General features: G+C 45.0%; 1 protein-coding gene and 1 non-coding gene across 2 annotated transcripts; one reads left to right on the top strand and one right to left on the bottom strand.

The window, feature by feature from the left end:
- The first annotated feature begins 12,475 nt into the window (after positions 1 to 12,475).
- Positions 12,476 to 13,220, top strand: LOC110562257 (lysine-rich coiled-coil protein 1-like). The gene has a single exon (XM_021658971.2). It carries the CDS (start codon positions 12,476 to 12,478, stop codon positions 13,043 to 13,045), a length of 570 nt encoding a protein of 189 aa, XP_021514646.1. The 3' UTR covers positions 13,046 to 13,220.
- Positions 13,221 to 15,418: 2,198 nt separating this feature from the next.
- Positions 15,419 to 15,520, bottom strand: LOC132654405 (U6 spliceosomal RNA). The gene has a single exon (XR_009592059.1). It is a non-coding gene; the product is annotated as a U6 spliceosomal RNA (small nuclear RNA).
- Between the last annotated feature and the right edge of the window lie 10,857 nt (positions 15,521 to 26,377).

Below are 26,377 nucleotides of genomic sequence, written 5' to 3'. Positions count from 1 at the left end.
AAAGCTTCCAACAGTAAATACAGTTTTTCTGGGACATAAATTACCTCATTTTACGTGGCAGAGAAATACAAGGAAGGTTGTAGATTGTATGCTGCAACCTAGTCCCACTTGGATTTTGGTGGCTCTTCAACATAGAGAACACAGGCTCAAGAGATGGCTCAGCAGTTAGGAGTACTTTGTTGCTCTTGCAGAGGACCTGGGTTTAATTTCCAGCCATGGTGATTCCCAACAGTCCATAACTCTAGTGCCAGGAAATCCAATGCCCTCTTCTGACCTCTCCAGGTACCAGGAATATATGTAGTGCACAGGCAAAACATTCATATACAAAATAATGAGAAGACATAAGCCTGCAGCTGGTGACCCAGTTCCAAACAAACATAACCTGAAGGCCCACACCAGACATACCCCTAGCATTAACAGAAGTAACAACAGCACAGGTTGTGTGGAGACCTACAACCTATGTCCTTATATACGATGGATGGATGGGTGGATGGATAGATATAGAGAGAGGCAAGCAGGCAGGCAGACAGAAGAGAATAAAGGGTCTCCTGTAGTCCAGGTTGCCTATGTCACCAAAGATGACCTTAAACACCTGATCTGCCTCTACATCCCAAGTGCTAGAACTACAGGAATTCTCCACCAGGTCCAACTGGTCATGTTTATCAGGTTTTGGTAGGCTGAGTATTGGTTTTGTAAAATTAATTTGAGAAGGAGTTCCTTCCCTTTCCATTTCACAGAATAGTTGGAGAAACATTCATAGTGATTCTTAGAAGACATAGTAAAATTTAATAGTGAATCCGTATGTCCAAAGCTTGCTTTTTTTAGGAGACAAAATTATGTCTGTGCAGGATTTTACCTACCCAAACATGATAGGTGATACAAGAAGCTATAGACTGAACATGGTGTTACAGATACAGGTATATATCTGTGATTTCAAGGTGAGGCTGCTCTATGTAGTGAGTTCTGGAATACTCAGGGCTATGTAAACAGACCCTGTCTTAAAAGAAAAAAGATAAAGAGCGGTGTTGATGATGAATATAAATGGAAAAATGCTTGCAAATTCAAAAGTATATTTAAAAAAATACACCATAATCAAGTTGGTTTTGCTTAGAAGTGCAAGGATGGTTCAATATACAGAAATTAATATATAATAGCATAAATATATATTATATATAAATATATATTAATATATATATAACATAAATAGACTCAATGATTTTTAAAAATTACATGCCTGTCTGAGCGTGATGGAGCTAACCTAAGGACTTAGGTGGAGACAGAGGAACAGAAACTAAAGTTTATCTGCTTCCTGGAGAGTCAGAGTGGATGAAGGAAGACCAAGGGGCTAGGAAGGCATGATAGTACATGTGATTCTGTCACCTGGGGAATGAAGGCAGGAGAATCAGGAAGCCAGTGCCATCTTTGGGTACATAGTGAATTCAGCCTGGACCACATGAGACATCTCAGATAAGCAACAAATATTTATTAGGTGTTATAGTTGTTATAGTTGTTAGGCTTATGGGAGACTAAGACAAGAGGATTGTGAATTCAAGTTGAACCTAGGATACACAGGCAAGGACATGTCATCTCAAAATGAAACAGCATTCAAACTAAGTCCCTTTTTAAAAATACATCAATTATGAGCACACTAAGAAGAAAGGACAATAATCCTACTCAAATTATCATTAAGAACAGGAATAAATTTCAAGAAAGTAAAAGACTTTTACAATAATTGTAAAATAGAGCTGGTGAGATGGCCTAGCAGGTAAGGGTACTTGCCATTGTGCTGGACAACCTAAGTTTGATCTAAACCCATAAGGTAGGAGAGAACCAACTTCTACAAGTTGTCCTCTGGCCTTCACACGCACACTATAGAACACACACATAGACACAAATGTAAAAACAAATTTTAATAAAACAACGAAACATAGAAGAAAAATATTGAAAGGGGCTTAAGAGGTAGCTCAGCAGTTAAAGCCTTCTTCAAGTTCAGTTCCCAGCTCTCATACAGGGCAACTCACAATCTCCCAAAACTGCAGCACCAAGGGGTCCAGGTGCCCCTGCCCTCCTCAAACATGCACCCACATGCACAGCCACATACAGAGAGCTAAAAAGAAACTTTTTGTAAATTAAGAAACTAGACAATGGAAAGGCCTGTGTGTTTAGGAATTAGGATAATTAATTTTGTAAAAAATGGTCATACTGCTCAAAGGTCTACAGATAGAATGCAATCCCTAACAAAGTATCAATGGCTTACTTCACAGAACTAGAAGAGACAATCCTAAAAAGTACACAAAAGACCCTGAAGGCCAAAGGACTCTTAGACAATACAATGCTGCTGGGCCTGTTGGCACATGCCTTTAGTTCCAGCACTTGGGAGACAGAGACAGACAGATCTCTATATGAGTTTAAGGCCAGCCTGGTGTATATAATGAATCCCAGGCCTTCCAGAGCTATGTAGCAGACTTTGTCTCAAAAAACAAAACAATGCAATGCTGGGACATCACAATACCTCATTTCGTACAGAGTCATAGTAACAAAAAATAGCATGCTACTAACACAGAGATAGAAGCAGAGCCCAATTCAACAGCCTAGGGTATCTAGAGAAATACACCTATGCATCTACAGCTATCTGATTCTTATAAAGGTGCCAAAAGCACACACTGGAGAAAACAGAGTCTCCTTAACACATGGTGCTGGTTTAAAAGGTGAGAACTAGATCCTTATTTTACACTCTGTGGAAAAGCTCAAAATAGATCAAAGGCCTTAATGTAAGACCCAAGACTTTGAAAGTATTAGAGAACAGGGGAAATGCTTCAAGATCTCTGTGGAGGAAATGATTTCAGAATAGAACTTTATTAGTTGGAGGGGAGGGAAGCTAGAATTGGCAAAGGAGACTATATCAAATTTTAGAGAATCTGCATAAGGAAAGAAGCTATTCATGAAGTAAATACAAAACCTATAGAATGAGAACATCTTTGCCAGCTATTCATCCCATAGAAGATTAATGACCAGAAAATTAAAAGAATTCAAAGTCAGGCATGGTGGCAATGTAATGTCAGGTTCATGCGACCCTCAGAGACCACTAGGAGATGACTCAATGCAATAGCAAGAGAGCTTTATTACGAGAGCAATTGAACTTGGGACCCAAGTCTCAGTGAGGCAGCAGTAGAAAAATGGGACCTCGAGCCCTAAGTGAGCAGTGTTTTTAAAGGGAAAGTCTATGATGAGGGGGTTTCCATGACAGCAAACAGGGGGACACATGTTTCTATGACAGCAAACGGGGGGGAGGGGAGTAATATGCCTTGACGTTACAGAATTAGGTAAGTTAGAGGGGCAAGGTGACCTTCTCAGAATCACAATTACCTAAGACATATGCCTCTCTGAGGCACAATTACTTAAGATATATGATCACAATGGCTATTCTTTTAAACTATATCTGAAACATTGGAGAGAATTTTCCCACTCAATTCTCAACCGATTCTCATTGATTATTGCCAGGGAAATTGTCTCTATTTTCTATGAAGTATTTATTCTGTGATATTTCCTGGAAGCTGTTGCTAGGAGAGTTAACTTTGTTCTCTGCCAGGTGTACATTCTGTGATATTTCCTGGTACCTGAATTCAACTCCCAGTCAAGATGGCTCTTTATTTCAAAATGGAGTTATACTCAGGCTAACTATACCCAGGCTAACTTAACCTCTTCAGCAGCACAGCTTTAATCCCAATGCTTATAAGACTACAGCAAAAAGACTATGCATCTGGGGCCATCCTGGACTACAGAGTAAACCCATTCTGAAAAATGTTTTTCAACAACAAAAGAATGAGTGATTTAGCCAATAGGCAACTGATTTAAGAAGTACTTTTCAAAATAAACACAAACGAACAATAATATGTAAGGAAAAATATTCACTATCTTTAGCCATCAGGGAAAGAAAAATCAAAGTGACAGATTTTTTCCAACTTTGATCAGAATGGCTCTGGCTATAGGAATGAAGGGAACACACTGGATTACGAGAGCTGTATTTCTAATCCCTGTATTTAGGAAGTTGAAGCAGGAGGACTGCTGCAATTGCAAGGTCAGCTGTGCTTCACAGTGAGTTCTAGGCCACGCTGGGCTTCAGAATAAGACCTGTTTTAGAAACCAATTCCTGGAAAATGGCTCAGTTGGTAAAAGCACTGGCCAACAAACCTGATGACCCAAATTCAATCCCAAAGACCCACATGGTAGAAGGAAAGACCCCTGCAAATTCTCTGACTTCCACAAGCACACTATGGTATGTGTGTACTCACATTCATACACAAGTAAATATAACACACATTTTTTGTTTGTTTGTTTTTTGATACAGGGTTTCTCTGAGTAGCCTTGACTATCCAGCTTTGTAAACCAGGTTGGCCTTGAACTCACAGAGATCCATCTGTTCTGCTTCCCCAGTGCTGGGATTACAGGCCTGCACCACCACGCCTGGCAATATAACACACTTTCAATTTTATTTTTAATTTCTGAAACTTTATTATAATAGAAGATGGAAAAAATCACACATCAAAATTAACCAGGCACAAAAACTGTACAACTCAATAAACTTCTATACAATTGGAGTAGCCATTTGGAACAGAAGCTTTGCAAATTCATAATGAAATTTACATTTTCACTATCAAAAATATTTTTATACATTTATCCTCCACCAAAATCAAACAAAATCAAGGCAGAGTTAAAACTAGAAAAACAATTACCCTTATATCCTCTTTTGTAACTTGTGCTTATTACTTGAATTCAGTTTTGTTTTGTTTTGTTTTTTAAAGAAACCAAAGCAAAGATAACCTGAAAATCCAAAGACTACTACAAAAAGGAAAAGGATGGGTGGGCAGGACAGCAGCAAGGGGTCAGAGACATGGGATATGAGTAATTCATGGAAGACAGAAGAACTCTTTGTAGAGCTATGCTGTGGTACAGCCACAGTGGGCAGGAGGGCTGCTCTTGTTAGACTGAGAAGGAAAGGCTGGGCTGGCCATCAAGCAGTGTCTCAGTGTCAGTGTCCTAAAGTAGTTGCAGTTGGGATTTACTGTGTCTAGCAGTAGTCTGACCCCAGGCAATGACAGTCTTGCCTTGGGTCAGAAGTGGCCAAGCATGACCACTCACCCATCCTCTACTGCCATTGACACTTTGAAACTAGGGTCTGTCAGGATTAACTCTTTTGACAAGGTAAAGAAGACAGAGGTAACCTTGTCCTGAGCACAGCTTGTTCTGAAGTCAAAGTGTTTCATCCCTAGAATGGCATCCGCAGATAAGAGTGAATCAGATTATGACTTAGGTGTAAATAACAATGTCATCATGAAAGCCACTAGATTCTATAATAGTTGGTAATTATGACGCAAAAGATGAATAAAAAACATTATCTCTGTAAGACTGACTGCTGGATTTGACAATATTTTTCAAAGTACAGCATTAGTAGAGGAATTTTAATTCTGAACATGGCTGCTCTGGCAAGAAATCACATCTCAAGACATTGAAGCTCTTTGTGATCGAGCTGGAATGCAGACACGCCTTTAATCCAGGAGACAGAGGCATGCAGATGTCTGAATTCTAGTCAGTACTGTTCAGGCAGTTTGGTTGAGTTAGTGAGTTGAGAGGCAGTGCAGTGGAATTGAGTTCTTGGCAGTTCAGGTCGTGGAATTCAGAGGCAGTTTTTACTGGGAGAATTGTACAGAGACAGGTTGTAGAGAGAACAAGCTAGACACAGGTGAAAATAGAATGAGCCAGAGAGTGAGAAGAAGCTAGAAGATTAGAACATATTGCTAAAGTTAGTATGTGGCCAAGCAGAGCAATTTCACTCACAGACCAAGAAAGAAGCCAGTTTGAACCAATCAGCTTGGAGAGGAGTTTGAGCCAGAATAGCTGAGTTGAACCAGCCAGCCAGAGTTCAGAAAGAACTAGAAAGGATGAGCATATTCAGCAGCAAGTCTTGTTCTAGTGTAAGAATAGCTGCACACCCTCTCGGACTCTGGTCTCAGATATGAATGGTTTATCAAATACTGAACACAACACCCCAAGACTGATCAGACCAGGGACACACCAAAGAACTCTGGAGCCTAACTGTGACATTGACTAGGTCTCACAGGAGGGTTTTACTAGAAAGAACCAAATGCAAAAGACATGGAGAAGGCAGTAACCCATTTTGGCTAACTTTATAAAGCAGTATTACGTTTTTTTTGGCTAAGTATTATCAGCTAACCTTTGAGTCGACTGGTCCTAAATGAGGTAAGTGAGATAGGGCTTAGGATCTTCTAGAGTACATCTAAAGTGTAGCCAGGTGTGTAGAGAAGAAGGCGCAACCACGTGAAGAGAAAATAAAGCATGAGCTATGACACTATTGAATTACAGTAAAATATCAGGTCAGCTCGACCCTCTGGCAGGGTCTGTAGCGCCAGCTATGAACAACCACTTCTAAGAAGCAAAGTTGAAAAGTTTAATTTTTTTGAACTTAATTTCACCTAAGACACAAAATGGAAGCTGAAGAAGCTGCAGTTGTGTCTCAAAGCAGACTTTGATATTCCAGGCTTCAACCAGTCTCAGAGGCTGAAAACATACTAGGCCTAGATTAGATTATACAAAGGCTAGAAGCTTCTAGGACTAGGCCTAGGTTAGCAGACAGAGGCAGTAAGCCTCCAAGACTACAACTACCTTAGGGAAATAAAAATTACTTTCACAACATTAGGGATTGTATGTAGTTCAGCTGATAAGAATGCTTACGTAGCAGGTACCCTCAAAGCTCTGGGCTCACTCCCTAGTGTCATATAAATCCACGTTGGCTCTGGCCAGTAATCCCAACACTCAAGAAGTAGAGTGAGAAAAACCCGGAAGGAGTTCAGGGTCCCCCTCCATACAGAATTTGAAGACCACCTTTTTGGAACAAGCAAGAGGATCTTATTCTAAGTGCTACCATTTCGTTTTCAGACTCCATTTAACCATAGGGAGAGACAAAGTTCAAGGTCCCAGGCCCTAGAGGAGCTGGGGACTTTTCAATAGCTGAACAGCTTCTGTTGTAAGGAAACAGCTGCCTGAGCCCAGACATCTCAAGGACAACTTGTAAGGAAATAGTTGACTAAGTCCAGACATCACAAGGACAACTTCTCCATCTTTCTGACAGCATCAAACCAAGTTCATGTTTCCAGGCCCAGGAACCTACTCCTATCCTGATTGATAGACACTCCCTTGCTCAACCAGCCTACCCCACTCCCCCTTGATTTATGGTTTTAGCCTTTAAATATGCTGTACAACGTCCCTCAAGGTCATGTTCAGCTCCCAAGTCTGTTCCTCGGTCCTGCTCCAGTAGTAGAGGCTTGATTACAATAAATTTTTGTCATCTGCGTTGACCTGGCGTTTGAGTTTTGTCGGATTTAAGTGAACCCCGCAACACTCAGTCTCAAAAAGTAGAAAGATGAGGAGGAAGGGAAGATGTTTGGTAGGAGTAGGGGGAGTGGGGTATGCTAAAAATGGGATATTTTGTTTACCCTTTTCAGATAAACTCCAAACAGGATTGACTAGTTTTTTTTACATTCTGGTTTTTGTGCGAAGGCAGTGATATCAATTGAGGGCGTTCCCCAATCCCTTTAAGGTTTACACCGAAACCTTGGATTTATTTCCTAGGTGAACTACCGGTTGAGAAGGCGGAAACACCAGACCCAGACAAAGGAAGAGGCGTGACTTTCTACTTCTGCCTTCCAGCCTGGCGGAGCAATTAGTAGAGCCGCTGGGAATCTGCTAGTCTTCCGGAGCTCACTGGAACTCTGCAACCCAACGTGAGGCCCTTACGGCAGAGGTTCTAGCCAGGTTGACACCGGGGCTTTGTGGTACTTAAGGGTCTTACGTGTTAATGACCCCAAAGGCTCGTAAGCTTCAGGAGGCCAGGGATCCACCTGGTGTGTGCAGTTTTTCTCAGTGAACTATAGGAACGGACTCAAACGTGTTTCTCCTTCACTGCTGTTTGGCGGCATTTTGGAGCATCATTAAGGAGCATGGCTCAGGTACAAGGGAAGGCTGGGAGTGGAAGAGTGGGCTCCTTTGATCTGGGGTTTCTAGGGGACCTCAACATGTAGGGCTAGGTCAGGGCCTTTCTTCACCAGTTTCTTTGTGAAGCACCTAGTTGACACCAGGCATACCTGGATAGTGTGAGGAAACAGTGGTGAGGGCTGGTGAGGACTTTGCGTGCCTGTGTACCAGATGTTAGTTAGCTCTTGCTCTGTGGACTAGGTGAGAGAAACACCAACAGCAGCAGGGAGCTGGGGAGAAAGGACCAGTTGGAGTCAGTTGTTTGTAATTATAGCCAAGGCTAGACTCACTAGCCAGGCTCAGAATCCTGCCTCTGCCTCCCTGGTGCTGGTTGCTTTGGGGATGATCATGCAGAAGACACCTGAGGGGTGACACGGAGATCATCAAAGCAGAGGTAGCATTCCAACCAAGCCTTAGGACTTGAGTAATCTTTTGGTGTACTTGGTTAGGGACTTTGAACACAAAGGCTTGAGACTTATTGCTGAATAAGCTCAGCCTTTCTTGTTCTTTCTGAGATCTGGGCTGGCTGGTTTAACTCAGCTGTTCCTGCTCAACTTCCTCTCCTAGCTGACTTATTCAATCTGGTTTTCTCTCGGCCTCTGAATTGCTCTGCTTGGCCTCAAACTTAACTCAAGCAATCTGCTCTAATCTTCTAGCTCCTTCTCTTTCTCTAGCTCATTTGTCTTCACCTGAGTTCTCTCTCTGCAACCTATTACTGCCCTGGTAATTACTCCTTTTTCCTTTCTCACTGCCCCTTAAGTAGCTTCCCTTTCCTCTCTCTTCTCTTGAGAGTGGGGTGTATCCTATTCTGTCAATTCTTTCTTTTGTTCATCACTGTTTCTGCCACTCAATTTAGACATCACTTTTAAACATGGGTGCCTCCTTTTACAAACGAACTTTACCTTCATTACTTGGGATTAAAGGCGTGTACCACCACGCCTGGACCTAAGCTTTTCTTTATCTGAAATTTGAGCTGGCCTTGAACTCGGATCTGCTTACCTCTGTCTCTTGTATTAAAGGGGTGTCTGTATTCTGGGCAGATCACATGTACCTAGAAGGTCTTTGGATGTGATCTGTTGCCAGAACAGCCATGTTCTGAGTTCACATTCTTCTACATCTGTCTTCACACAAAATAAAAATAAATGCAATAAAAAAAAAATGTGAGGGGGTTTGAATTACAGATACACAAAATGGAGGGCAGTAGGTAAACTCCATGAGTAGGTAAACAAGCCAGACTTGGTGAAGCCCGTGGTGCCTCTATTTTCTTCCAGTGTCTAGGGGAAGAAGTGAGCATAGCCATGCTGTCTAATGTCACCCTCTCATCCTCTTCCAGTAAAACCTGGGCCTTCCTGTTAATCAGGATTGCTTTGCTCTGGGAGGGAGTGCTAGAGATCAAACTCTGGACATCGCACTTCTCCACCAAGCTACACCCCCAGCCATTGTTTTGCATTTTTTTGGGGGGGAGAGGTCAAAGATTCTGTATTATCTGACCATCATACACAGTCAGATGCTCCCATCTGTACCTGGCTCAGAGTAACTCCAGCAAATGGATTGTATACAGAAACAGACCATAAAATACCAGCTTGACTCATAGCACAGCATACTGCCACATACGGAGTTGACAGTCAAGCAAGCTGACACTTGAGCACACGACCGGGCTGACGCCTAAGTCATCCTGACCTGTGGCCTGCTCAGAGAGGCCCAGAGTAGGATTAGGAAGTATAACCCAGCCACACTCCAGCTTTCAGAAAGCCTCCTGCCTGTGGATGGACACTGTCTTTTTTCCTTGGCACCGTTCTTAGGGCACCGGAGTGCTAACCTCCTTTCCATTCTAACAAAGGACTTTGCTGTCAAAAGTTCAATCTTCATCTTTCCGAATTGAAGAAACAACTTGGGGCCACTCAAAAATTCTTTCACCTCAGCAAAATCTGAACTCAGTTTCAATCTCCCCACAGAAAAAACAAAACCCAAGGCTGGGGATATTGCTCAGTCCATGGTGGGAACTTCAGCCCCTATATCTGTTTTAGAGTTAGGGAGTCAGAACTTCCCAAGAATGAGGGTCTTGACCCCAGACCTGCCTTCTGGCTTTGAACTATATACCCCATGACACAGAGATTTGGTTGAAAAGCGCATTTCAGACTGGCTCAAGCATGCCAGGCAGCCTCCTTACTTGCATCCATCCGTAGAAATAGAGAGTGGATCTTAATATAGCTGTGCATTGCTTAGCAGTGACTGATTTATTGAGAAATGTTAGGCCGACATGCTTGTACTCCAACCAAGACAGCTGTGTACTCACTCAGCAACACAATCCCTTTTTGTTTTAAGGAGATTTTCATTAAAAAAAAAAATTATTACATTGTGTGTATGGACGAGTACTCACACGGGTACTACAGGGCACATGTGAAGGTCAGAAGACAGCTTGTAGGTCTCAGCGATTTAACGGAGATCGTCAGGCTTGTCAGTGAGTGCCTTTGCCTGCTGAGCCACCCACTGACCCAGCCATACAGTCTCATGGGGCCACTGTCTTATAGACGGATACCGTCCTTGACCAAAGTGTTATGTGGCCCGTGACTATATATTGTTTTGGGAAAAGGAGACTAACTATGAAGCCAGCATGACAAATCTGACTTCATGCATTTATAGCGTCTGTAGCTGTTTGTAATAGAGAAACAGCTAGCTCAAGAGGGTAGAGTAGCAGAGCTTAGGTCGTATGGCACATACCGCCGCTACAACAGGCTTTCTGTTAGAGCAGTCAAGTTACCTTAGCTAAATGGAAACAAAATCATACAGTAAAATACAGTCAGGTTTTCAGAATAGGCCAACGGTGTCCCATTGAATGTTGCTAGTCCTCATTCTAGTACTCTTTTTTTGTTTGTTTGTGTTTTTGTTTTGACAGGGCCTCATTATATAGATAGCATTGGCTGGCCTGGAATTTGCTGTGTAAACCAGGCTGGCCTTGAACTCATGAAGATCACCTGCTTGGTGGTCACCTGGCAAGTGCTGGGACTAACTGCCTGCAGCAGCTTGAGTTCAGCTCACTTTAGTTGCACGATAGTCCCTTTTTGGTTTTGTGGTTTTGTTTGTTTGGGGTTTTTGGTTTGCTATGTCTTGTTTTGGTTTGGTTTGGTTTCTGGTTTTTCAAGACAGGATTCTTCTCTGTAGCCCTGGCTATCCTGGAATTACTCTGTAGACCATGCTAGCCTCGAACTCACAGAGATCCGCCTGCCTCTGCCTCCCCAGTGTATCTATCATGTGCATGCAGTGCCTGCAGAGGCCAGCAGAGGGCATTAGATCCCCTGTGTCTAGATTCACAGGTGGCTATGAGCCACCATGTGGATGCATGGAACTGAATGGTCCTCGGCAAAAGCAGCTCTCCACTGCTGAATCATCTTTAGACCAAATTGTCTGAATTTTACACCTTCCACAACCATTGATAAGCCTCGTACCCATTAGTGTGTGTTACCTGTGGGCTGTGATGGTGATTTAGACAGAGAAGTACTTGCAGGGCAAATATGGGGACCAAAGTTTGATTTCCACAGAAAAAGCTGGGTGCTGTGGCACATGTGTAACCCCTGTGCTGAGGGTGTGGATACAGAAGATTCCTGAGGGTCACTGGCCAGTCATCCTAGCCTAATGGGCAAGCCTAGGTCACACTGAGAGACCTTGTCTCAAAACACAGGCTCCTGAGGAATGCCTGAGTTTAGCCTCTGGCCTGCACACATATACAGCTGCACGTAAATGAGCATACACACAAGCAGGAGGCAGGCGTGCATGCATGTGTGCGCAGACACACAAACACACTGCTATGTATTCCGTTTAGTATATATATTTAGAGCCTAACATTTACAGTAATAAAACTCATTTCTCACTAGCTATGACAGGTGCTTGTAACCCCAGCACTCTGGAGACAGAGACAGAAGGAACACAGGTTTGAGGCTAGCCTGTTCCACATGCTGAGTTCTAGGCTAGCTAAGGTTAGTAGGACCAAGTCACCATGTTAAAAAAGAAAAAGCAGGCTTGAGAGATGGCTCAGCAGTCGAGGATGTACTACTCTAGGGGAGGACCCAAGTTTGGTTCCCAGAACCTAATCAGGTGACTCACAACACTTGTGAGATCTAGGAGGATCTGACACCATCGGAGCCCCATGCACAAATTCCTACTCACACTCATAGACATAATTTAAAATTTTTCAAGTTAAAAACAAAATCGAAGAAGAGCAATACTGTCCTCCTCCATTATACTTTCCTATCCCCAGTCTATGTCAAAAGTACTCATGTCCAACATAGGTGACTACGCAGTATTTACTGTACAGTAAGTAACATGATACACTTCCTTAGGATAGAGAAGATGTCGTCAGTAAAATGATGCATTAATAGAAGCCCCCCCTCCCATTTTTCTCTAGAAAAATACATTCATGGTCAGTGTAATGGAAAAGTCTCAGCCCAACGACTCTTTTGAACGTGAGCTTGAAGATTTTGTTAGGAAACAGAAAGCCAGAGGCTTACATCCAAGGGTCTGCTTCGGAACACTAGCAGAGGACCCTCTTCGCTGTGTCCGCTCTGGAGCGCCAGTGCTGGGGCCACCACTGTGGTTAAGAAAGCACCCCAGATCCTCCACTGAGTATGAAAGGCTGACTGCGGAAAACCCAGCACCTCACTGCAGACAGAGAGTGGGATCTCTAAAACATCATCAGAGAACCCAGCCAGTCAGTCAAGACAGAAAGGAGGGGACACAGTGCCAGCAGGAAGGAGGAGCCATCAGTGAGGAGCCAAGGGTGCCCAAGGGGAAACACCGCAGAGGGAGGGGTTCACGCAGAGAAGGCCTCAGCAGAGGGAAGCCCTCAGCAGAGCCAGCAGGTACAGAGAAGGTGAAGAACAGAAAGGAGAGCCGTCGTGGTGGGAGAGACCCCAACAAAGGCCAACGTTGGCCCTGCAGAGAAAGGAGAGCAGAGGAGTGGGATTTGTGGGATGAAGCCATCTTGGGCAGTTGCTGCTGATGTTTGGGTATTTGGGGTCCCAAGATTCTGTTGGTAAGGATGGATTAAATGACCTCCAAGCAATTAGCCAGCAGATGGCTGCTGTGGTCCATTTGCTCTACTGCTGTAGAAGCTCGGGGATCCAGCATGGTAGTGACAGACCCTTCAGTGCCCAAGGCCTTTGGACAGGACTCTCAGCCACAAACCTGAGGTGGCCGGGCTTTAGAAGCCAGTCAATCAAGACAGATATAGGCACTGAGGCTGGAGATGTTCTGCCCTGGGCTTTTACCTCCACAGGCCCTAGCTGGCACTTGGCAACTGCTGTACCCTTGGCTCCAAATAGCAGCAAGCAGGAGCTGCCAGCCCCAGCAAGCAGGCCTTCCTTGTATTTGAATGCTCAACTCGTGTAACACGGCATGACTGCAGTTCTGAAGACGGGTATTTAGACAGCTGGCATCTCCCTGAAACTCTGCCTGTGATCAGGGCCCACTTGCCCTTCTATGGCTTTTGTTGGCTGTGGTACCTTTGCTTTCTATTGTTTGGCCACTCTGGAAATTTTAGCCACATTCTTAACCATCATTGTGACCATGAAAAACACCGTGGACAAGCTGCTGCTACCTTTGCTATTGCTGCCAATCTGACTTTCACGCCTTCGTGTCAGCGCTCAGCCGCTCTACTGATGATAAAGACCAAAAGAAGACAAGAAAAGAATTGTGATCTCTACTGATCAAGCTGCATGCTCTCCCCCTGCCGCCCCCCCCCCCCCCATGCCTGACTGAGGATTTAATCCAGGGCCTTGGTTGTGGTAGGCAAGTGCTCTCATTGAGCTACATCCCAGCCCCAGTGCAAATCCTCTTCTGATGCTTGCCACCAAGCCTGGCGTAACTGAGTTTGATCCCGGGCGCCCAGCTCTTGCGGTGTGCTGTTCTTATTTAGAATTTTCTTTCACATCAGACTTTTCCAGTAGACCAGTTGCATCCTTTATGCACAGATCTGCTTTTACTACTTGTTTTTTTATTCTCTTCCAGTAGAGGGCACTAGAAGGTCATTGTAGAGTACACTCAGAAAAGGGGGTCTTTCCTCCCCTTTGCCTGGTTTGCCCTTTTCTGGTAACAAAAAATGCAGAAGTGCTAGAAAGAGGGGCCCACCTGGAGCCTAAGTGGCTCGGCAAATGTCTTTGTTGGTGGGCGGTGTGACCCAGTTCCATCCACAGTGTGGGGAAAGGACCCTAAGCTCTGAGTTGTGCCTCCTCAGCCCCACCCATTTTGCCCCAGGCAAGCCACCTGCGGGTCACAGCCAGCCACCTGCTGGGTGGTCTTGAGCTGACTGTGGTTCTTGTATTTGAATCTCAACTAGACCAAGTGGAGATGCCTTCATTAATTGAATTGTATTTTAAAGTGTATGCTTGTGGGCCTGGTGAGTGGCTCAGTGGGTGGAAGCACTTGTTGCCAAGCCTACCTGCATTCAATCCCTGGTCCCGAGTGGTGGGAGGATAGAGAGCCAGTTACCCCAAGTTGCTCTCTGACCTCCACGTGTGACATACATGCACCCATCCCCTATAGAACCAACACGCAATAAATAAACAAGACAGTTTTTAAAACATGCATCCATTTTATCAATAAAAATGTTGTGAAAATATTTTGTGTTGTGTGATATCCTTGAGTGTGACTCTTGCCCAGAACCCCCAAATACTATCTGGCTTTTTACAGAAGTCTTGTAAATCCACACCCTAGAGTCTTTTTTTTTTTCCCAATATATTTATTACATTTTATTCACTTTGTATTCCAGCTGTGGCTCCCACCTTCATCCCCTCCCAATCCCATCCTCCCTCCCTCCCTCATCTCCTCCCATGCCCCTTCCCCAGTCCACTGATAGGGGAGGTCCTTCTCCCTTTCCATTTGACCCTAGCGTATTAGGTCTCATCAGGATTGGTTGCAATGTCTTACTCTGTGGCCTGGTAAGGCTGATCCCCCCCTCAGGGGGAGGTGATCAAAGAGCCAGTCACTGAGTTCATGTCGGAGACAGTCCCTGTTCTCCTTAGTACGGAGCCCATTTGGAGACTGAGCTGCCATGGGCTACATCTGTGCAGGGGTTCTAGGTTATATCATACATAGTCATTGGTTGGAGTATCAGTCTCAGAAAAGATCCCTGGGCCCAGATATTTTGGTTCTATCGTTCTCCTTGTGGAGCTCCTGTCCCCTCCAGGTCTTTCTATCTCCCCCTTCTTCCATGATATTCCCTGCACTCTGCCCACAGTTTGGCTATGAGTCTCATCATCTACTTTAATGCCCAGAGGGCAGATAGGCCCTCTGTGGTAGGCTCCTATCTTGTTCCTTGTTTTCACCTCCTTCCAATGTCTATCACATTTGCCTTTCTGAATGAGGATTGAGCATCAAAAATATGGAGCGCCTCATGAAGTTGTGTGCCATCTGCGCAGGGGCCATTCTAATGTTGGTATCCCTCCAATTTTAGTATATGTGCTGCAGAAGCGAGCACCTAGAGTCCTGGGTTTTTTGTTTTGTGCAGATTATTTTCTTGCTTCTTTCTTGAGACGGTTCTCTCTGTGGCCTGGGCTGTCTAGACTGGCCTCAGATGTACTTGCAGAGACCCGCCTGGCTTTGCCTCCAGTGCTGGGATCACAGGCGTGTGCCACCACACCCAGCATGCCCACTATTGTTACTTTTTTGTGTTTAATTTTCTCTTCTTAAATCCTGTTGTGGTTGTGAATTAGCCCTGACTGAAACAGTGCTGCTAGACACACCATTTCTACCAATTATGAAACCCTGAGGTGTTTAACAGGGGCTTTCCAGACAAGTCCAGGCTAGCCTTGTCTAATCGGGAAGCAGTGATCTTTCAGCATCTGTTTTAGCTGTGCGCTGTATGGTCCGAGCTGCCCAGCTTGACCAGAAGGATTCAGTCTCAGGAGACCCTGCACAGCATCCTGTAAGCAGCAGATCTGGCTCTGGAGGGCTGTGCTCAGCGGTGTCCACGGCCGAGCTGAGCACAGAGGGTGCAGTTGGCTGGACTCCTCTGTCCTGGCTGAAACCCCAGGACTAAACATTTTGTCTTTATCCAGAATTGTGGCCAAGGTGGAGAGGCAGAAAGCAAGCAGGAAGTGAAGGAAAGTAATCCACGATGGGGTGGGGGCTGGCTCCTGTGGCTGCCCAAGCCTGTGTGCCTTGGGGAGACACATGTCTTAGGTCCTACTCTGGCTTTTCTGCCTCACAGGTGGCTCAGGCCGCAGGGCCTGCTGAGGAATTTCCAGCAGATTCCACTAGACAGAAGTGGTTTTGTTTTGCTTTTTATTCTAATGCAGGTGGGGTTCCCGGATTCACAGATATGCTTAAATATCTGTATATAATGGGTATAAAGTTGCTCAACAGAGAAGCTGGACTTGGGTGCCCCCTTCCAGGTATCCTCCAGGCAGGGGTTCACAGACTCAGATGGAAGGCTGAAACACAGATTAACCAGCGGAAAAGGGCTGAGAAAAGCCAAAACAAAGGCCTTACCGTGCAGGAGGCGTCTTTATGACAACGACGGCTGCCTGGTTGGAATTGGGCTCTTTTCTCTCCTAGGTCAACTTGGCATAGAGCTGCAGCATGATGAAGTTAAGGATAAACCAATGGTTTGCCTTCAACTTATTTAACAGAATGCTGAGTATCAATCAGGGTATTAATATGCAAACATGTATGCAAGCACACATGTACACACGTCTTCCCATGCATCAAAGTGATGAACAGTCATAAATGCATGCACACACACTTCTGCACTGTGGCCTTGAATAAAACGAATATTTCTTCATCAGTTCATTTGTTAAATAAAAATATAGAAGGTCATTGTTCCAGACTAGGCTTTTGTAGTGTGTGCCACTGCAACAGATTAAAAGTCAAAAAGGGGGTGGGTGTGGTGGTGCTCGCCTTTAATCCCAGCAACCGGGAGGCAGAGGCAGATTAAACTTGATCTCTTAAGTTCAAGGACAGCCATGGCTACATAGAAAAACCCTGTTTTCAAAAGCAAGAAACAAAGAGTCAGAGGGGGTCATGGTAAAGCATTTTCTATACAAGCCTGACAACATGAATTCAGGTTCCAGCCCCAACACAAAACCTGAGTGTAGACTTTTTATCAGTACCTGTATGGCTGGCCCTGGGAAATGGAGACGGGAGGATACCTGGGTCTTCCAGACTAGCCAGTCTACATAAATCTGTAAATCTGAAGACTCCAGGTTCAGTGAGAGAGCCTGTCTCAAAAGATAAAGTAGAAATTGATTGAGGAAGACAGCCAGTGTTGACAGTTGTGTGTGACCCTGGCCCCCATGTATATCTGCACACATGCATATGTACACAGGAACACATGCACACAAAAAAAGAGACAAAGAGACAAAGAAAGAGAAAACAAGGAGAAAGAAGTCAGCATGCTGAAGTGCCATGCCATCAAATTCTAAGCCATTTATTTGACTGAAGAAATGAAAGGTAACAGCCAGATTCTTCCAACTTCATGTATAATGATGTTGCCTCTGCCTTGCGTTCCTGCATCCTTTAATCAAAAACCCTGAAATGATTAAATGCTAACCATCGGTTAGTTTTCATCACACTGTCCTCACCTTAGAAGACAGGGCCTTTGAAATGGCCTGGTCCACAGACTTGGTTTTGTTTCTGAGTGCTTTGGTCCTTCTCTGTGTTGAAAGTTGGTCTCATAAGAAAATCAGCCGTTAGTATTAGCATTCAGGAATAGCTGCCCATTGCCCACAGGAACAACAGACTCAGACTGATGGAAGATTATTGGGCATAGAACAAAAGCTGTGGTCAGGGACACAGCCTGGATTTGGGAACCAGACTGTGATGCCTGTCTGTTTCTAAGGCAGGAATTTATAAGAAAAACCTGTAGACAGGTAACAACCAGGTAACCAGGTGCAGGAAGTGTGGGGAGGGCAGCATTACATCATTTTGACTACCTAAGCAAAGCATCTCTACCTAACCTTTAATTTGGCTGGTCTTGCAGTTCCCTAGTGTTCTGGGAGAAAGAAACACAGCAGGGTATCGTGGATTTGTTTAGGTAGAACATATATCAGTAATTCAAGCAGAATGTTCAACAAGTATTGAATTGTGTGAAAGACTATTCAAGTTCTTAGGCAGGTAGATCCTGAGAACCTGAGCTGAATTTTACCTTACGACCCAAAAGGAAACTTACAGACAAAATGGCTTCTGTTGTGCTGAAGATAAGAGCAGGTGTTAACAGAGAATGTTAACAGAAAAGCTAGTCATGCTAAGAACTAAAGCAGGTCTTAACAGAAGGGCTACAGAGTTTAAGGGCTTTCGGTATTAGGAACACTAATTCTCTTTTCTGAACTGAAGTGCTGCCCTCTTCTAGACTAGAAAATAAACCAGCTAAGATCTTTAAACTAGTGCCTGGCATAGTAATGCATGTCTGTAATCCTAGCACTTGGGAGGAACAAGCAGAAGGATCAGGAGTTCAGTCATCCTCAGATATATATTCAGTTCAAGGCCAGCCTAGGATGAGAGCCTTCATTTATTTTTCTTTTCCCATTTCCGTGTGTGTGTGTGTGTGTGTGTGTGTGTGTGTGTGTGTGTGTCTCTGCTGGCACACCCATGTGTTCGGGCACAGGTGGGGGCATGTGGAAGTCTGAAGCTGATGTCAGGGTTCATCTTGGATTACTCATTATTCACTGAGACAGGGTCTCTCTCAATCAAACCCAGAGCTCGCTGATGTGGCTAGTCTTGCTAGCCAGCTTGCTCTGAGGATCCCGCATCTCCATGTCTGATCTGGCATTGGAGGAAGGCAGTCATGCCCAGCAGGCATCACACACATCCTGAGGATCTGAACTCTAGTCCTCAGACTTGTGAGGTAAGTGCTTTAAAGACTGAACTGTCTCCCCAGCCCCCACCAAAAATTATTTAGATTATCACAACTTTGTACAAATTGCCCATTTTTTCATAGTATCTATTATTTGTCTATCTCATGAAGACTGTATACCCCTGTGGACAGAAATTCTGTTTGCCTAGCTCTTGCGTACATGCCACTGCCTAGAATGTACAGGGCCTGGGACAGTGGAGCGTGTGCCTTAAACCATGGCAGCACACAGACTGTCACACAATGAGCCAGTGTCCAGAGCAGGTGCAGATTTCTGTCTTGCAAACAAGGACGTGGTACAGCTGTCCAAACGAGGCAGTGGATGGTAGTTAGCGGCCAGCCTCCTCTTTGCTTGGTGGGTTAGAGCAAAGAGGTGAGACAGACTGCAAAGCAGAGCCGAAGACATATAGCTAGAGCGCAAAGTCTTTCAGAACATGGCCTGGCCTTAGACCAACCTCTCGGAGAGTATTTTGAGCTTTGGGAAACAACAGAACCTCACACACATACATAGGGAGTATTACAATAGTTGCCTTGCTATAGATAGAGACATCCAGCTGGAGATGGAGATGACATTGGCGCAGGCAGGAAGATAAGCAGAGATGATGTAATAGAGATGGATGCATCTTCCACCATCCGAGGGCCTGAGCAAGACCTGACCCTTTAAATAACACTCAGAACACCACCACCACATGTGACACACACCGTCACACTCAGAACACCACCGCACAGGACACACTGTCGTGTCTCCTTCCCTCTGCTCCTGCATGTGTGCAGAGAAGGAAAGATCAGACTGGATGGTAGACTTAATGTAAAAAGTATCCAGGGGACAGATTGGTGCTGGAATATGTATGCTGATTTAGACACAAACATGGTTTCTGACAAAGCAGCTGAGAACATCGGCTGGGCCTGGAGAGGACTTTCCCGCGTGGTGACTGACAACTGTCTGCGACTCCAGTTCATGCGAACTCTAAGGGCGCAGCGCACACACGGTGTACATACATACATCCGGGCAAATATTCACATACATAAAAACAGTGGCCGTCCTGTGGGCCATCCCATAATTTTGAGGTCAGCATTTCTACTCAATGAAAATCTTTGCACTCTTCCAAAGATTACGTGTAACATATCTATTTATTTTCAGTTTGATTAGTTGGGTTTTAAACACAAAGTCTTGAGTCTCTCAGGCTGGTGTCAAATTTACTATGTAGCCGAGGCTACCCTTGAATTCTTGTTCCTCCTGCCTACATTTCCCAAATTCTGGGATGACTAGTATGAGTCGTATTGGCCAGCTTCCTTTGCAGCTATTTAACCTTCTAAAAGTAAACAAGGTCACAGAACCTGGACCTAAATTGTAAACAGTAAATCAAATACTATCTTCCCCCATGAGATCAGCAAACCTGTGCTCAACCTGACATGACGTAGCATCACCAGGGAAAGGAATGTCTACAAGGGATTGTGTAGGTGGGGCTGGCCTTGGGCATGCCGGTGAGGGATTGCTGGGGAGAGATGGGCGGACCCATCCTGAATGTGGGCAGTAGCATGCCTCGGACTGAATGAGGAAGAGCGAGCCGGCACTGGTGTTCTTGCACTCGTTCACTGCACGTGAAATTGCTTTTTCAGGTTTTCTTTTGAGACACGGATATTACTATGTTGCTCAAGCTGGTCTCATAGTCTGGGTACATCCCTCTGGCTAAGATCTGTGCAGTAGAAAACTCTGGTCTACAAGTAATCCTCCTGCCAGCTAGCCTCCACACTAGACAACGTGTGTGCATGTGTGTGTGTGTGTGAGCTCATGTGCATGTGTGTGTATTCTTATGCTCCACTACTCAGTGATGCCCCAGCCCCTGGCCAGGGCTCTTAGAATGCTCCAACATAACTGAAAGGAGGTGCGAGAGATAATTCAACAGGTAAAGACCTTAGCACTTACCGTGAAGGCTGGTGACCGCAAGCTTGGGGATGCTTCCAGTGACGGAGCTCAGGTCATTCAGCTTAATAGCAAGCTCCCTTTCCTGCTGAGCCATCTTCCCAGATCTCTGACCCCTTCCTTCGTTTCAGAAGTTAAATTGATGTGAGGCCAGAAAGGGTTTGATTCCTTAAACCCATGTGTTGAAAAGAGAAAATGGACACTCACAAGCCCTGCTTTGTTCACACACACACACACACACGCATTCACATAAATAAATGTTAATGAAAGTCTTAAGAAACTAGCATGGGGGGCTGGAGAGATGGCTCAGTGGTTAAGAGCACTGTCTGTTCTTCCAAAGGTCATGAGTTCAATTCCTGGCAACCACATGGTGGCTCACAACCCTCTATAACGTGAACTGATTCCCTCTTCTTGTAAGTGTAAATGCAGATAGAACACTCATATTCATGAAAAAATAAATAAATAAATCTAAAAAAAAAAGAAAGAAACTAGCATGATGTAAAGGAACTCTGCATACATTTGATGAGGTTGTTAGCTTGAGATACACAGGTCAGTGAAGGGGTCCTGAGCATATGGGTAGGAATGAGACCTGCCTTGCTGCTTGCATGCTTTACTCAGGAATTGTAAGGAATTTCGTATTCGTCTCAGGCTGTTGGGACAAGCTGGAATGCACCTCAGACAATTCGCTCTACCCTTTGGAATGGAGTAACTCAAATTAACATATTAAAGATTACTGGGGACTTGTAAAACTTAAAGAAAAATGTTGCTGTGACTCTGGATTTGTGGGTGCTACATAGTGATAGTGTTCTACCACTGCTACTTTTGAACAATTCAGAATTAAATACGAACAAAGCAATACAACTCGGCAAGAGTAGTGCAGACCTGTAATCCCAGCACTTGGGAGGCAGAGGCAGGAGGATCAGAAATTCAAGGTGATCCTCTCCTGTATATGGGGTTTCAGGCCAGCCTGAGCTATGTGAAGCAATGTCTTGAAAATCCAACACCACCCCACTCTCATCACCACCACACACACAAAGACAGGAAACTGACTTAGGCTGGCTCTGGACTGGGTCCTACCCACAGAACGTGAGGCCGTGAAGATTGCTGATCAAGGTGAAGGCTCTTTCAGAAAGGTAAATCTAGCTTTGTATGGGAGTGAACTGGGGCAAAGAAGAGACAGGCTAAGCTCACATAAGTTGCTAAAATAATCTAGGTGCTGGAGAAAGGATGGGAAAGATGAAATAAAGCCATGGGCTGCAATGTAGCTCAGTCGCTCTAGCACCTGCCTTGCGTTCAGAAACCCCTGGCTTCAACCCCACCCATTGAATAAACATGATGTGGTGCAGTCTGTGGCCCAGAATTTAAGAGGTGGGGGCAGGAGGGTAAGGAGTTCAAAGTCAACCTCGGGTCATTGAGATCCAGGCTAACCTGGGCTATGTGGCATCTTGCCTTGAAAAACAAAATAACCCCCCCCAAAAAAAAAAAATAATAATGGTGGTGCCTTCAGTCTACCTCAGACAGTGAGCCAACCCAGAAAGGGTCAAGTGAATGAGGAAGAGAGCTGAAGAATGGCTTGGTGATGTCCTCCAGCCCAAGTCTTCAGTAGAGGCTACTGGTTGCCAGCAGATAGCCTCGGGTTGCTGGGGGCACAGAAGCTGGTCAGACCTGCAGAAGTATATTCAGGAGCTGCCCTCCCTCCTGTCCCTGCACCCCTGCCCTCCCTCCTGTCTCTGCCTTCCCTCCATTTATTTCTCCATACACTGTCCTTGAGTAGCCTGATCTCTTGTATATTCTTTATGTTTTCAGTTAGAAAATATTAGCCATTCTTCCGTGGATTTGAGGCTCTGGGGCCCTATGGCCATGTCAGCAGTACACACCTACTAAGGGCCTTTTCTGCTCCCTACACAGGCCAATGGAACAACTGGCAGGTACGCGACTGTTCTGCAAGTCAAAGCACAATTCCATATTCCAAGTCAAGGTCTCTATAGCAACGTGTGTGTGTGTGTGTCCACCACATGATCTAAATGGCTTTTTTTGTTTGTTTGTTTGTTTGTTTGTTTGTTTGTTTTGAAACAGGATCTTACTATAAAGCCCCTGGCTGGCCTGGAGTTTGGAGAACTGGCTTCTTCTGCCTTCTGGCATGCCATGTACATTGAAGCCAGAGTACTTTAGATCTAGGTTTGTTTGTTTGTTTGTTTGTTTAGATATAAGTGTGAGATTTGCAAGTGGAACATGAACAACAACTCAATAAGCTTCCCTCCTAAAACAGTCAAAGGGTTCTCTGACAGACTGAGTTAAGATCAGCTGGGTATTTTCTGCTCATAGTATTTTGACAGCTGTTTGGTTTGCTGTGGGGCTTGAACTCTGGGTTTCGCAAGCGCATTCTCCACCACCAAACATAACCTCAGCGCAGTTAATATTTAAGTCAGCCTTTCACCTGTCAGTCATTCCTTCCACAGCTATTTCAAGAGTTCCATGCCAGTGGCCACTGCAAAATACGCGGGTCACACAGCCCAGAGGAGACCCTACCTCATCAGACCAACGCCCTTTACCAAATGAGTCTAGCTTCGTTTTGTTTAGTTTCATTTTGTTTGGTTTTGAAACAGGGTCTCATGAAGCTCAGGCTAGCCTCTAACTCAGTGTGTTTGGGGGTATAGCAGAGATGGCCTCAAACTCCTGATCCTCTTGCTTCTACCTTCAAGGGCGAAGCTGAGAGGTTTGATCCGCCATCAATTGTTTTGCTGGGTGTGCTATTTCACACCTTTAATCCCAGCACTTGGGAGGTAGAGGCAGAAGCAGAGGCAGGCAGATCTCTGAGTTCCAGGATAGCCAAGGCTATGTATAAAGACCCTGTCTCAGAAATACATACATACATACATACATATCTACATACATAATAGCTTTACTTGGTTGGTGCTTTTAACAAATCTTTGTGATGACATGTTTACTGTCTTGAAACAAAATTCACAAATAAGAAACTCTTCATATTCACTCGTGCTGCTAAGCTGGGCAGGAGGATTTTCTCTGGTGGGAGGGCATCAGGGGTATATTGTAAGACTCTGCCTCAAAACAACGACAGTAACAAAAGAACCTATGAGCATTTCAGACAGCCATCTCTGACACACCTGCCGTCAAGTGAGGTCCCTCACCACTCAGGCCAGCTGCTGCTGACCAAATGCTGAGTGAAGAAACATCAGAGCTGATCAGCAGCAAAGGCCACTTGTCTGGGGGACAGAGGTCCACGGTGGCTTTTAAAACATGTTAAGGGAGAGAGAGATGTACTTAAGTTGAGATGCAGGACAGAACTCAGTGCAGATAATTATAAAGGATGACTGGACCCCCAGCTGTATGCTGCGCGGCCCCAGGAGAGGCCCCACGCTGCAGACCTGGCTTTTTTTAACCCTACTCACTAACTGCCAGAGCACACCCTGCCAATGTGGCTGGCCCAGTCCTCAGTGTCCTTCCAAACTGCTCCCATAACCAAATGACACTTCCAAGCATGTGCAAAAAGATGGGGCTGAGGGCCATGACTGCTTGAGTCCCCAAGTTTAAGGCCGGTACTAGGAGCATAATGGGACCATAGGCTGGGAAGATTCTCAGCAGGTCAAGGCACCCGCCTCCACGCCTGAAGAGTGATTTCACTCCTCAGGACCCACCTGGTGGAAAGGGAAAAGTCCTGAAAGTTGTCCTTCGACATCGACACACATGCTGTGCACATGTAACAAGCTTTAAAATACTGTCTGATGGTGAGAGGGGAAAGGGGGTTGGGGAGAAGAAAGAATAAATAGCCTTGACTGTGGCCACTGAATGAGCCCTGTGATGTTCAATCAGCATGTCACTATAAAAAGCACTCGAGATGCCCTGCATGGTGACATCATCATCAAGGTCTGAGGACAAGTAAGTGACAGAGGGTCAAAGCTAATGGGACCCTCTCTGCCATGCCAACATGGTGGATGCAGGCTGAGTCACAGTGACTTCATTTCTGTCTCCTCTCAGGTTGCAGCAAGGTTCCTCCCTCTTGTTTTTTGTTTTGTTTTGTTTTTATATCCTTGCAGTTTGGGGGAGTCTGTATGATTTAGGTCTTGGTCTCTAGGGCTCTCCCCACCACGAGCTGTGAAGTCATCTATTGGCTTTACTTTGCACAGAGATTCCTGGAGCTGAATACGGGAATTCAGAAAACGGAAAGATCGGGGTCCCAGGCAGAGCAAGTGGAGCACATACTTCCTAGCCTGGCACACTGCGTTTGAACGACACCAATGACTCAGTGGCTTTTCACCAATATTTCAAGGTTAATTTATCACAAGGTGGAGAGTTTCCAACCAAGGGAAATTCGCACTAAGGTATTCCCTCTCTGTGGTTTTGAGTAACACCCCTGAGAGAACAGTTGCTTTTAATCCCTCACTGAGAATTTGCTTCCTGGTGTTGTAGTTTCACTTATGTTACTGTGACAAAACACCTTGATCAAAAGCAACCTGAGGGAGAAAAGGGTTTATATCAGTTTAAAGTTCCACATCCATCACTAGGGGGAAGTTGAGGCAGAAACTCAAAGCAGCTCGTTATATAACATCCACAGTCAAGAGCAAAAAGAACAAATGCATCTTTGCTTGCTTGATCTCTTGGTGCCTTTCTCTAGTTTTACACATTTCAGGGCTCAGCCTAGGGATCTGTGCTGGGCTGAGCCACAGTGGCCTGAGCCTTCCTCCATCAATTAACAGCTAATCCCCCACAGACATGCCCACAACCTGATCTAGCTAATTCCTCACCTGAAGCTCTTCTGAGTTGGGTCTAAGCTATGTCCAGTTGACAGTTTGAGCTAACCAGCACAGCTGAGTGTCCATGAAAGTGGAAAGACACTGAGTATACATGGATGGTCACACTGACCGAGATGAGGCACTTGACAGTGACATGCTGACCAAACGGACTTGAGGCAATTCTATTCTATTGTGAGAAGCAGTGAGTAGGACCAAGAAAGCCACGTGAACAGCACAGACGTTCCTCTGAAAGAGGTAGAATGTGTTTTCCAAATCAAGTATTTTAAACAGGCATACAAAGACATACAAATGGCCAATAAACAATAAGAAGAGGCTTGACATCTTTAGTTAGTATGCAAACCAAAGCCCCTTCACAAAAACTACACTGAGATAGCCCTTCACAGACACTACGCTGGATACAAAAGCAAACCCCACAAGTACCAGGCCTGGCAGGGGGTGGCAACATTGGAGCTCTTCTCCATTGTTGGTGCACTTGAAGCCACTGCTGTGGAAAACAGACAGTTCCCAAACAGATTGACCAAAAGACCTAGCTTCACCCCGGGTATAAACCCAAGAGGATTAAAAAAATGAGAACTCAGACACGTGCTTGTGTTGGGTGTGGCGGCATACACCCGGCACTTGGGCACTTCCAGTTTAAAGTGTGGATTACCACCCCAGACGCGATCGTGTAACTGAATATGGGTCTTGTACAAAATCTGGCTGTGATGAAAGGTTTCCGAATGTGCGCTGACCAAAAAAGTCAGGTGTCTGATGACCCCAGTGCTTACTTCATTTTTACCACGGGGCCCT

The sequence above is a fragment of the Meriones unguiculatus genome, chromosome 5, assembly GCF_030254825.1.
Source record: "Meriones unguiculatus strain TT.TT164.6M chromosome 5, Bangor_MerUng_6.1, whole genome shotgun sequence".
In the NCBI taxonomy this organism is placed as follows: domain Eukaryota; kingdom Metazoa; phylum Chordata; class Mammalia; order Rodentia; family Muridae; genus Meriones; species Meriones unguiculatus.
Note: the sequence above shows the minus strand (reverse complement) of the source record. Positions and strands in the feature narration are given on the sequence as shown.